The 13,580-nt window shown below is 36.1% G+C and overlaps 1 protein-coding gene across 2 annotated transcripts in view; it reads right to left on the reverse strand.

Moving 5' to 3' along the window:
* Positions 1 to 5,222, reverse strand: part of ZBTB41 (zinc finger and BTB domain containing 41) — a 47,044-nt gene extending 41,822 nt beyond the window's left edge. Inside the window, exons 1-2 of one of the 2 annotated variants that reach the window (XM_026480716.4) lie at positions 4,990 to 5,222; positions 3,095 to 4,348 (exon numbers count right to left, since the gene is read on the reverse strand). In XM_026480716.4, coding sequence (XP_026336501.1) covers positions 3,095 to 4,217 — 1,123 coding nt within the window. In that variant the 5' untranslated portion in view covers positions 4,218 to 4,348; positions 4,990 to 5,222. The remainder of the gene's footprint in view (positions 1 to 3,094; positions 4,349 to 4,989) is intronic. The other variant, XM_044377705.3, reaches the window with a different exon arrangement.
* Positions 5,223 to 13,580: the final 8,358 nt, after the last annotated feature.

The raw sequence follows: 13,580 nt of genomic DNA on the forward strand, positions 1-13,580 counted from the left end.
GAAAACTTGCTATTAGAAATGACCTAGGGTATCAACAAAGGACAGTAACCAAAAGATACAAAATTTTCAGGCTTAAAATCTAATGAGAAATCATGATAGGAATATGAATCATATGATAGGAATATGAATCATATGATAGGAATATGAATGCTATAAGGCCTATTGGAAAATGGTCCTTGAACTGCTTTTTTTTTGTTTTTGTTTTTTTTAAGAATAAACAGGATTTCTGATGGAGATGAGAAAGGAGGACCTTTAAGGAACAGAGGTCTTCTCCTTCCACACATTTACATTCTATCCATCACCCAGTCCACCAGTCTATATGCAATGCAACTCTCTGATCTACCCTCTTTCCAAAGCCCATTCTCAACAGTACTCATCTAACTAGTCCAAGCCTACAATATATACTTCTGGTCCTTTCCAATTTCATTCTCTATGCTGAAGCCAGCATGACCTTCATAAAACTTCAATAGGCTGTCGTTTCCTCTGTCAAAGCTTTTTCAAGTTTCTATCACTCACTGGATAAAATCTAAACTTTCTATATAGCATAAAAACCATGCAAAATTTGACCTCTGCTTCTGTGCCAATCTTCATCTTATCACTTTCATTATATCTCCTTGCCCATCTTGAAATCACCCACCCATCAGCAATTTCCAGAACACAACATACCTCGATGTCTTTGCACATGTTGGTCTTTTGCCATGTAAATTCTTCCTTATTCTTTAGTTCTCAGTTCTAATGCTACCTGCTCTATGAAATCTTTACTGATTCCTTTAGTCCTTTGTACTTTTCCCGGTAAGATTATCTTTACTGCAATATGATTGTGTTTTTGCATGGACTCATTAAACTTTAACATTCTTGAGAACACAGATGATATAACTTTCTATCTGTTTATTAGTATTAGAGATAATAACTATATTAGATTAATTAACAATAAGAGCAGCTAGTATTCCTTGAACACCTAAATTTCATACAGTATTTTGAATGATTCACAAGACTATCCCATTTAATTCTCCTAATAACCTCCACGAGAAGGTACTATTAGCATTATATTAACATCATCCCACTCTACGTATGAGGAAACAAAAATACAGACAGGTTAAGTCACCTGCCCAAGACCTGGATTCAAAAATGCAGGTGGTCTGACATCACTCTAGCTCATGCTCTTTTAATCAATATGATATAATCTCAATCTTCCTCTTTCTCTCTCTCAGTCCTGAGGGAAAGCAAGCAGCCCCGTGTGAGACTTAAGCAAAAGAAATGGGTGGATAAAAGGAGTAAAACGTCCAATGCATTCAGAAAGGTAGGCTGCAGGTAAGTCTACAATGTGGCCTATTGATTCTCACAAGTATTTGGGCTGCCCTCGGTTAAAAAAGCTGCAAACTCCTTCTGCTTAGTGTATCAGGAACTTAATCTTGTTTTCCTAAATTGTGTTTTCCTAAATTGTGTACAAAGAACTGTAGTGTTTTTTTTGGACATTAAAAGAAGTACCACAAAAGTGTCTTACGATAAAATTATTTGAGGAAATGCCAGACTAAATGAAATTACCGAGTTTCTTTACTAGAGAATTTGACAGAGTAATTACAGACTATGAATTATAGTATACAGTTTTCCAATCTTACTTGAACATAGAACTCTTCTCTCTTAAAGTATCTCACAGCCCTAAGGTTCAATAGGACAGTTCAGAAATCTAAGTGTTGGGCCTACAATGCCATCTGTGACCTGACCCCTGTTCACTCATCTCAAGTCAAATTGGTCAAATTAAAGGAGAACAGAAGAGGAATGTACTGAGAATATAAAGTCGAAGAAGTAGAATCTATTGAAAACATAACGTGCTCTCAGGTATCCGAATTCAAAAATATAAACAGCACTTGTTTATAGCTCTACGAGAGATAGAGCATTTATCCAGCCTGAGTTTAGCAAGTTCCTATGCTCTTCCAATTGAGTTATTCATGAAAAGTTATTTTATTCATGTTTGTACAGAGTCTCAAACAGTAAAAATAGTGACTAGTAATTATTAAATTGGATTGTCAAAAATATTTTGATTTGGACATTCAAAGGCATAATAAAAAGCAAAAAGAGGATACCACTTATGCTATAGTGTGTACTGTCCCATATTTTGAGAGCAAATGATTACTAATACCTTATAAAATCAATTTCCACCTAAACCAATAATATAAGTAACTCAACACTGCAAAATGCATGGCGATATATTAAACTGCATAAATAATATTACAAGGTCAAACTGCACTTAAATGTTCCTTTTTACATTATATGTGGTGGAATATATTTCACAATTTCATAACTTTGATTTATATAGAAATAGCTTAATTGCTGCAATTTAAAAGTTCACAGCAGAACAGTCCGTGTAAAACACCTCCAAAAATTATTTGAGTAGCAAATATTAGACCTCCTGAAATTACATGTTCACTGACATATTTTTAACTTAAGGTTATAGACCACATTTCCTGCATATAGTTTTCAAAAATAGGAAAAGTTGATTTATTAGTTATTATAATAATCAAAGACTACTACTAATCAAGACATTTCCTAAAGTCTCTACCTACAGAATAAATTATATCCAGTTCAGTTTTATTCTTAACTACAAGCCTAAACTGAAACATTCCAATTCTAAACAGTACTAGAAACTACAGAAATGTCTATTTCTAACACAGATATAGCCATGTTCAAGGGGAAATAGTATACAAATTATTAAACTGAATATTATAATGTAATTCAATTTTCTATGACTCAAAAATAGCACTTTTCTATGAAATTAAATCAACATATATATCAAAGCACTACATTCATAATTATTAAGTCTGGAGTTTTTTCATAGCAAACATCTGAACTAATGATCTGTCATCTGTTAATAGGACATGAGGTAGGGAAAATAAAAGCTAATAAAAATAGTTAAATTCCTGAATCGAAACTAATTTAAAATAACGGGATAAAATATGTATTGACTATCAAATACCCACCCTAAATAAGTATTCCTTTCAAAAGTTACCTTCAAAGTTTAGTTTTTCATTATCACCTTTAAAATATCAGAAAAAGTTAAGTTATTAGAGACAGAAAACAAGCTTTCTTTTCTTACCTATGCGGTCAAATGTTTTATCACATTTAGGACACTGCAATATTTTTTTGTTACTGTTCTGAATGACTACAGGAGTTAACCCCTCATGAATATTTCCTACGGAATCACCAGCCTCAGGTTCCTCTTCTGCATCATTATGATCTTTTTCACTTTGTTCTTCAATGTCAGAGTATTCATCTGACATTTCCTCCTCTAGTTCATCTTCTTCAGCATTATATTCACTTCCAGGGTCCTCAGAATCATTTCTGTCTGACTTTTCCTTATCAAAATTTTCTTGATTCAAATTGTCTGACCCATCACCACTTTCTTGTTCATCATCACTGGTGTCATCAAACTTAACAGGGCACTTCCGATTTCTTTTCGATCTTCTTGTAGAAAAACTTCTCTCCAGCATTTTTAACCCATGTTTTTTCCCTAATAAAAGGGACCTATGGGTTTTGGCCAAATGATTCTCTAAAGACTTTTTGTAACAAAAATGTCTACTACAGAATTTACACTGATGATTATTTGATAGTCTTCCAGCTAATTCACTTAGTGTTTCTTCTGGTGATGACTTTTCAGCCAGCTCAGACTGAAAAGTGGCAACATTTTCATTATTTAGCAACTTAACTGCATCTATAATGTCCAGAAATTTTGCTGCCTCTAAAACAAGAGGTATTTCATATTTGTACACAAAAAATTCTGATGTGTAAAGAAATTCAAGCAAATGCTGAAAAACTGAGTGTGTTACGTGATCCAGGGTGACAACATCAGTGCTTGGATTTTTGCTCAAACACGCATGAAAATAACTACTGCCGACAGCAACAACAACTTTATGTGCACTAAATTCTTTTCCTTCTACTATGATAAGTAAGTCACAGAAAGATGGTTGCTTTTGCCTATCATCATTTAAATACTTCAGCAAATTCTTGTTATACTGCAAAGAACTCAAAAGTTTTCTCTGATCTGGAGAGGGAGGAAGTTCCTGGTAACAGTGAAGAGCTTCAGGAGTTGGTCTTTCTGTGGAATGAGTATAGGTTACTTCGTCACACTCCACTGCAACATTGCCTTCTGAAGAATCTTTATGATAGCCTAGATGGATCTTCTCGTCAAGATTTGAAGTAACCTTTCTCCTTTTCTTCATTGCAGTACAACAGTTTCAGAACAAGAAACTTCATAAGTGTCTTAAAGGATTTATTTTAAAAAACAAAAAACAAAAAACTAGATTGTCTTGGTTAACAGCTTCTGGAGGGGCGTGCCCGAGGGTTTCATGGTCTGCAAAAGAGTAAGAACCACGTAAAAAAAACTCCATGGCAAAGCAATCCTAAATTATTCACGGCATTCATCTACTAATCCTTTCTAAATCAGAACTGAATTATGATAAACTCACACCTTCTACTCATTCGTGGCTAAGATTTTAGGGTGGAGAACAAGGAGGGCCGGGTTATAAAAGACAGCCAACAAAAGAATAAATTTATAGGAAGCCGAGCACACCTTTCAGGCCTGATTCACGAACGGGGTGGGAAAAAGGAGGGCAAAAAAAAGGGAGGGATCCCTCCAAGATCACCGAGGGTGCAGGTTGCGGCGCGCTACATTCATGGTTTAGAGGCGCTGGGTTGGTGACAATAAGGCCGTCGCGGCCGCGAAATCCATGTCTCTCCATTATATGCCTTTTCCCAGGGCGGACAAGGCACACCTCCTCAGGGACAGAGAGCGTCCCACGGCCAAAACCACCCCGCAGGAGACGGCCCCAGGAGGGGCGCAGAGCAGGAGGAGTAGAGTCAACCACAGGGACGACTGAAGGAAGCAGAAGAGCCTTCGCAGGCCCTGCCCAGGCGGAGACTGCGCTCGCCGACGCGAACCCGCTACCCTTCCCACCCCAGTTTCCCTGGGCAAACGCCCCACAGATCCATTACCGGGAACCCAGGGCTCCCCCGCTGGCTCCCAGCCGCTGAGCTCCACTCTCGGCGCGCTCGCTCCAGCGCCTACCCACTTCCGGGTTCAGCCCCCCACCTCACCCTCCCTCCTTCTGCTCCTTCCCCTCCCAGAGCCTCGCCGCCTCCACAGCCACGGAACACGTCAACCGCGCGCAGCCTCCCAGCCTCCCGGAGAGACCAGCGCGCGGCCCTACGCCGACCACTGCGCATGTGCGCGCACCCGTCTTTGCGCATGCTCTGTAAATTCTCCTTGCTCCCTAGGGGACCCTAGCTACGCCCCAAATCCGTTACTCCGGGTTTTCGCGGTGGTTTGGTGGCCTACTGTGATTGAACCAGACGAAGCTTTGCAGGAAGCCTTGCTGGGAATGGCGGGGGGTGGGGTGGGGAGACTGATGAGGAGTTTAGTAGAAACAGGCAGAGGCACGATAGCGAACGGATTTCATCCTCGCTGATAGATTTAATAGTTTGTGATCGACCACGCAGCAACGGATAGAAGCCAGTCTTAGCAAACACACGGCATCTAAAGAACGGACATTGATGTCCTGTCGGTTTTTTTCTGCTTTAAATGGCTAACGTGGTTGCTGCTAAAATTATTTTTTAACTTCTTAATGTACACAGAAAAACATTGGAAAATGTACATGTTAGTGTACAGCTGTTGATACAGGAAAGGCAGCAAAAACAACAACAACAAAAAAGAAAAATCCACAAGAACAACTTTTGAAGCCCGGTACCTAAGATTTTGCATTTCTAACAGAGTCCCAAGGGATGCTGATGTTGCTGGTCTAAGGACCACATTTGTAGTAGCAATGGCCTAGATCAGGTGATTTTACAGAAGCAAGGAAAAAAAGATATGAGGCCAAATAGAATGGGTAAACAGACTGGTGACCCCACTCCTTACTCCACTCCACCCAAACACCCTCCCCTCCCCCCACCCCCCCCCGCGCGCGCACACACACACACACACACACACACACACACACACAAGGTATAGCTGGGAACCTAGAAGGGCCACTGCTCTCAGTGGAAGAACTTGTGGGGGTGGAAAGTTTCTCCTACGAAAAGACGGAAACTTGAGGAAACTTGACTTACTCAAATTTTCTTTGATTTGAAAACGGTTAAAACTTTTAATGAAAATTCCTAGCAAAAGCACTCACACGAATTCCAGACAAGGATTCCTATCACCTGGGTGATTCATTCCCACAAAAACCAGCCTCTAAAATGAGAGTAAATCAAAAACAAGAGAGTAAAAGAACTATAAAAACAATGTCAACAGGCTTCGGATGCACAAAGCCTGAAGAAGCTGGATTTTTCAAAAACAAAATAAGTATATTTAAGATATTTTTTAAAATAAAAGAAGGAATTGAAAGGAAAATGAATAAGAAATTATTAAAAATAACCAAGCAGATTAAGAAAGTAATTTAGATATGAAAGCTATCATATTAGTACTTAGAACATAGATGGAAATGTATTATTATGAATTCTAATATTAAAACAGAAGAAAGGTTAAAACAAAGTAGAAAATGAATATATCCAAAGAAATGGAAAAAGAAAACTTTACTGAAATGTAAGCAAGAGAAATAAGAGCAAAAATCTGAATATTAGAATACTTGAAAAGTTGAGATATTTCTGGCAAGATCTGGTAATTAAGAAAAGAGAAAATACAAATATAAACCTAAAGGTTTATTAATAGTTTTGTAAATCCTGTGGCATGCACATACTGTCACTGTTAACAAAGTGACATTCAGATGAGTTCTTTAGAATTTACCTTAAAAATTCCAAAAACATTCCATTATTAATAATGTCTAAATATGCAAAAGAGTTTAGCTGTTCTGGTAGAATTTGCTAGTCTTTAACCTGTTATTCCCTGCATGCTTAAATGAAATGAGCTATAAATCTATTTGATGGATCGCTAAATCTTAGAAATGTAAAGAGAATATAACTGAATGCAATAGTGATGAAAATGATGGCTATAATCCTCTAACAAAATACCAACCTGTACTTTAAAAATTGACAGAACCGAAATGAGAAAGACAAATCTAGATTCATATAGTAACTTATAGTAACTGATTTTATCAGAAGATAAAATTACTAAGAAGTATACCATTTTTTAAAAAATTAATAACAAAATTGACCTAAATGACTCACATGAAATAGTGCATCTAACAGTGACAGTATACATATGGAGCACTTATATAAATCGATCAGGTAAAAAAAAAAAGATCAGGTATTAAGCCATAAAGGAATTATTAACATATTTCAAAGAAATGCAGTGAGATTATCAATGAATAGCAACAATAATGATGATAATTTAACTTACAAGTAACCTGTGTTTCAAAGAAGGTATCATAATGGAAATTACCAAATAATTTGAACTGAATGATAATGAAAATGCAACATATAAAGTTTATATCTTTAAATTCACATATTACCCCCCAAAAAGCTGAAAATTAATGAGCATCTAATTTCCCAAGAAGTTAGAAGTTAGAAAAGTAAATTAAACATAAGAAAAAGAAAGCAAGAAAAAGGATAAGATAGGAATTAATGAAATAGAAAGGAAGCATACCTACAGATCAGCAAAACCAAATGTTGGTTCTTTCAGCAAAAAAAAAAAAAAAGTGATAAGCCTGTAGCAAAAATAACTATATATATATACATATACCTGTATCAGAAAGGAAGAGGACAGGGGCCCCTGGGTGACTCAGTCACTTGGGTGTTGGACTCTTGATTTCAGCTCAGGTCATTATCTCTGGGTCCTGGGATCAAGCCCTGCATCAGCCTCCCCCCACAGCTAGGAGTCTGTCTCCCTCTCCCTCTCCCTCTACCCCTTCCCCAGAAAAAGAAAGGAGGAGGACATTACACACCCTACAATTATTAAAAGTTAATAAGGATGTTATTCCAATAAATTCAATAATATAAAATGGACAAATTATTCAGAAACCAAAACTTTTTATTTTAAGAGACTTATATAATTGATATGTTACCAGAAAGGTCAACAACAAAAGAAGGAACAAATAACATGATGTATAAAAAAAGGTATTAATACAGATTCTAGTCACATTAAAAATATAACAAAAAGGTACTATAAGCAATAACAAATTTCAAAATTTATATAAAATTGACAAATTCCTAGGAAAATATAAATTATCAAAATTGAATCAAAGATTTAACTCTCTTATTTTTAGTAAATTCATTATGAAAAGGTTTCCATATAATATATTCTATCACTTAAGGAAGAAATATTACCAATTTTATACAACTCTTCCAAAAAATGCATTTAAAAAGAGGAAGGGAGCAATATATACCTTACGTTATGGGGCCAACATAACCATAACATCAAAACCTGAGAAGGACATTACAGGAAGTGAAAATTACAAGTCAAACTCATTCAAAATCTTAGGTGCCAAAATCTTAAACAAAATCAAATCCAAGTGTTGTATATTGTGTATATACATGTGGGGAGTGGGAGAGAGAGGGAGGGAGAAAGAGTTATAATGCAACTAAATTGAATTTAATACAGGAATACAAGAATTGTTTAAATTTGGAAATGAACTAATGTAATTCTTATTAACTGAATAAAAGATAAAAACTATTGACCATCTCAATAGATGCAGAAACATATTTAATAAATTAAACACATAGTCATGATTTTAAAAAAATATCTCAAACTAGGAATAAAAATATCTTCTTAGTATGATAAATGGAATCTACAAAAACAAAATAAAACAAAAAACCAAACCAAAACAAAACAAAAAACCTGCCAGCACATACTATACTTGACCCAAAAAAATGTTAAGATTTCCACGGAGATTGAGAATGCACAAAGAATGTCTTTTGTCATCACGTTAATTTGACACGTTAGTGGACATCTTCACCCAGGAGAAATAACCTTGGATAAGAAATAAAAGATATAAGGCTCAGAATGGAAGAATAAATTATTATTTACTGAAGACATGATTAGACATTTAGGGAAAAAAGCTATGGATAAATTATTAGTACAAAGAATTGTAGAACACAAAGTTAACATGCAAAATAAAATAATAATATACGAGCTGTGATGGATGATCATATCTGTTAATGTGGTCAAATTGGTCAAATACCCTTCCAGGTGTTGTTGTGCTGGTATTTTTTCAATGTGATTAACATTCAGCAGACTTTAAGTAAATATCCTCCATAATGTGGATGAACCTGTTAAAGAAAAACCATTCCTGACACTTAAAGAACAGTAACTCAGACTTTATTCGGGAGGTCTACCTCAATGGGGTTTTGTGGTAGGGGACAGAGATTGGCCTCAATTTCAAATAGAAGGAAAAGTGGGAATTTACAGCCCAAGAGTAGGCTAGGGGAAAGGGCATGTCAGTGGGTGGAAAATTATTAGGAGGAAACATTGGGGTTAAGGGCGGATTTTGGCCACCTGACCTGATAGGATTCTTGCTGAAGGCACACCATCATGTTCAGTCATCACTTGGGGTGTGATGGAGGATGAGAAACAAGACAGTGGATAGTAAAGTTGAGGGATTCTGGCTAAGCTGAGTTAGTGGGTTCTTGCTAAAATTGAACAATGAGGAAACCTACACAGAAGCTCAAAAGTCAGGGCCTGGTTGAGAGAGAGCTTAGAGGAGCCTCATTAAAGTTTGGTCAAAGAGAGAATCTTTGTTAGACCTCATTTAATCAGTTGAAGGCTTTATGAGCAAAGACTGAGCTTTCCCTAAGGAAGCAATTCTCCCTGAGACTTCAACATAGAAACTTTACCCGAGTTTCCAGCCTACCGCCCCAAGGTATTTGGACTCAATACTGAACCATCAACTCTTACCTGACTTTCTAGTCTGCAGGCCTGCCCTACAGATTTCAGACTTACCAGCCCCCACAATCAAACATGTAAGCCAATTTCTCTCTTTTAAATTTAAATTCAATTAATTAACATATATTATTGGTTTCAGAGGTAGAGGTCAGTGATTCAACAGTCTTACATAATGCTCAGTGCTCATTATATCACATGCCTTCTTAATGTTCGTTACCCAGTTACCCCATCCCCCATCCTCTCCCCTCTGGCAACCCTGTTTGTTTCCTATGATGAAGAGTCTCTTACAGTTTGTGTACCTCTTTGATTCCATCTTGTTTTGTTTTTCCCGCTCTTGCCCTATGATCCTCTGTTTTGTTTCTATAAGCCAATTTCTTAAAGCGTCTATCTATCTTATTGGTTCTGTTTCTCTGGAGAACCCTGACTAATATACCATCAGTGAACAATAAAGAAATAAAAAAAATTAGGGGCACCTGGGTGGCTCAGTTGGTTAAGCATCTGCCTTCATCTCAGGTCATGAGCCCAGGGTCCTGGGATTGCGCTCTGCATTGGGCTCCTTGCTTGGCAGGGAGCCTACTTCTCTCTCCCCTTGGTTATGTGCTCCTTCTCTCTCTCTCTCTCTCTCTCAGACAAATAAATAAAATCTTTAAAAAAATTAAATTTAAAATAATGTCCTTTAAATTTCCTCAATTATATCGCACCAACTGCCATTTCTCCAAGGTGTCAGAAGCTTTTGTTAGAGGAAGTAGGTGATGGTCATAAGGACCCATGAGGAAAGAGCAGAGGTAGAAAGCCACAAAAGAAATGATACCTACATTCTCCAGAATTTCTTCCCTGTGTTTTCCTTTTGCTGATCTGTCATGGTCTTAAATCAATATCCTTTAACAGATTGTTTCACAAGTTTATGTGAGAAAGTGAAGATGTTTTTCTTCATTTATTCATTGAATATCCATTGAACAACTAACTTGTACCAAGAATGTAATATTTTAAGTAAACTTAATCATAAAAAGATGTTTTTCAACAGCATTAAAAATATAAAATATCTGGGAATTACTCTAAAAGGTTGTGTTCAAGACCTTTATACACAATTCTCTACAACAGAGCTGACATTTTCTTCTGTATAGGGCCACATATTAAATATCTTGGGTTTATAAGCTACAGATAGTCTCTATCCCATTTTAGTCCTCATTTTCTTGAAAATTCTTTAAAATATAAAGTTTAATCTTATCTCATGGACCATACAAAAACAAACCATGAGCTGAATTTGACCTATTGGCCATTGTTTTCTGAGCCCTTCCCCTAAAACATACCTCAGAGAAATTAAAGAAGACCTAATAATTGAAGAAAGAGGCCTTATTCATAGGTTGGAAGAATCAATACTATGAAGATGCCAATTGCCCACAAATTGGTCTATAGATTTAAAGACATCATTAAATTGGATTTCATCAATATTAAATGCTTTTTTCTCCCCAAAAGACAAGAAAATAAAAAGACAATTCACAGATTAGGAGAAGATATTCAAAAACATACTTAACTAAGGACTTACATCCAAAATATAAAAAACCTTTTACAACTAATGAGAAGGAAAAATATACATAAAATGAGCAAATGAACAAAATATTTGAACAAGATAAGCACATGAAAGACCTTTTTTGTCCTTATACTACATCTTAAGGAGGATGTTAATTAAAATCACAGTGAGACACCACTATATAGCCATCAGAATAACTAACCTTCCGAAGACTGATGATAGCAATTGTTGGTGATGATGTGGATCAACCAACAATCCCAGACATTTTTTGTTGGAATGTAAAATGGTACAAGTTCTTTGGAAAATAGTTGGGCAATGTTAAACATACACACACCATTTAAAAGCATTATATCCACTAAGTCTTATATACAAAAGTTCATAGCAACTCTACTTGTAATAGTAAAAAAAAAAAATGGGAATTACCCGACAATGCATTAAAAAAAAAAACAAAACAACATTCACCACAATCAAGTGGGATTTATTCCCAAGATGCAAGGGTGGTTTCAATATTTGCAAATCAATCAATCTGATATATCACATCAACAAGAAAGAGGATAAAACCCATGTGATCATTTCAATAGATGCAGAAAAAGCAATGGACACAGTATAACGTCCATTCATGATAAAAACTCAACAAAGTAGGTTTAGAGGGCACATATCGCAACATAATCAAGGCCATATATGAAAAACCCACAGCTAACATTATCCTCAATGGTGAAAAACTGAGAGCTTTTCCCCAAAGACCAGAAACAAGACAAAGATGCCCAGTCTCACCACTTTTCTTCAACATAGTACTGGAAGTCCTGGTCACAGCAATAAGACAAGAAAAAGAAATAAAATTCATCCAAATTGGTCAGGAAGAAATAAACCTTTCACTATTTGCAGATGACATGATACTACATATAGAAAACCCTAAAATATCTACCAGAGAGCTACTAGAACTGATAAATGAATTCAGTAAGGTCACAGGATACAAAATCAATATACAGAAATCTTACATTTCTAACACAAATAATGAAGTAGCAGAAAGAGAAATTAAGAAAATAATCTCAATTACAATTAAAACAAAAATAATGAAATATCTAGGAATAAAGTTAACCAAAGAGGTGAAAGATTTGTACTTTGAAAACTAATCAACTTCTTGATGAAAGAAATTGAAGACGCAAAGAAAAGGAAAGGCATTCCATGCTCATGGACTGAAAGAACAAATATTGTTAATATGTCCACACTAACCAAAGCAATCTACAGACTTAATGCAATCCCTACCAAAATACCAACAGCAATTTTCACAGAATCAAAACAAATAATCCTAAAATATGTGTGGGACCAAAAAGACCTAAAATAGCCAAAGTAATCTTGAGAAAGAACAAAACTGGAGGTATCATGATCCCAGATATCAAGACATACTACAAAGTTGTAGTAATCAAAAAAGTATGATACTGGCACAAAAAGAGACAAATATATCAACAAAACAGAATAGAGCTCCCAGAAATAAACCCTCATTTTTATGGTCAATAAATCTTTGACAAGGAGGCAAGAATATATAATGGGAAAAAGACAGTCTCTTCAACAAATGGTGCCGGAAAAACTGGATTGCTACATGCAAAAGAATGAAACTGGACCACTTTATTACATCATACACAAAATTAAATTCAAAATGGATTAAAGACCTAAAACTGAGACCTGAAACCATAAAACTCCTACTAGAGAGCACAGGCGGTAAGGTTTCTGACATCGGCCATAGAAACATTTTTCTAGATACATCTGCTGAGCAAGGGAAACAGAAGCAAAAATAAACTATTGAGACTACATCAAAATAAAAAGCTTCTGCACAAAAAAGGAAACAATGAACAAAACTAAAAGACAATCTACTGAATGGGAGAAGATATTTGCAAATGACATATCTGATAAGAGGTCAGTATGCAAAATATATAAAGAAGTTATATAACTTGGGTCACCTGGGTGGCTCAGTCCTTAAGCGTCTGCCTTGGGCTCAGGGCGTGATCCCAGGGTCCTGGGATCGAGCCCTGCATCGGGATCCCTACTCCGCTGGGAGGCTGCTTCTTCCTCTCCCACTCCCCCTGCTTGTGTTCCCTCTCCCACTGGCTGTCTCTTTCTCTGTCAAATAAATAAAATCTTAAAAAAAAAAAAAAAGAAGTTATATAACTCCACATGAAAAAACCCAAATAACCCAAAAAAGTGGGGTGAAGTCATGACTAGACATTTCTCCAAAGGAGACAT

The sequence above is a fragment of the Ursus arctos genome, unplaced genomic scaffold (assembly GCF_023065955.2).
Source record: "Ursus arctos isolate Adak ecotype North America unplaced genomic scaffold, UrsArc2.0 scaffold_2, whole genome shotgun sequence".
Classification (NCBI taxonomy): Eukaryota; Metazoa; Chordata; class Mammalia; order Carnivora; family Ursidae; genus Ursus; species Ursus arctos.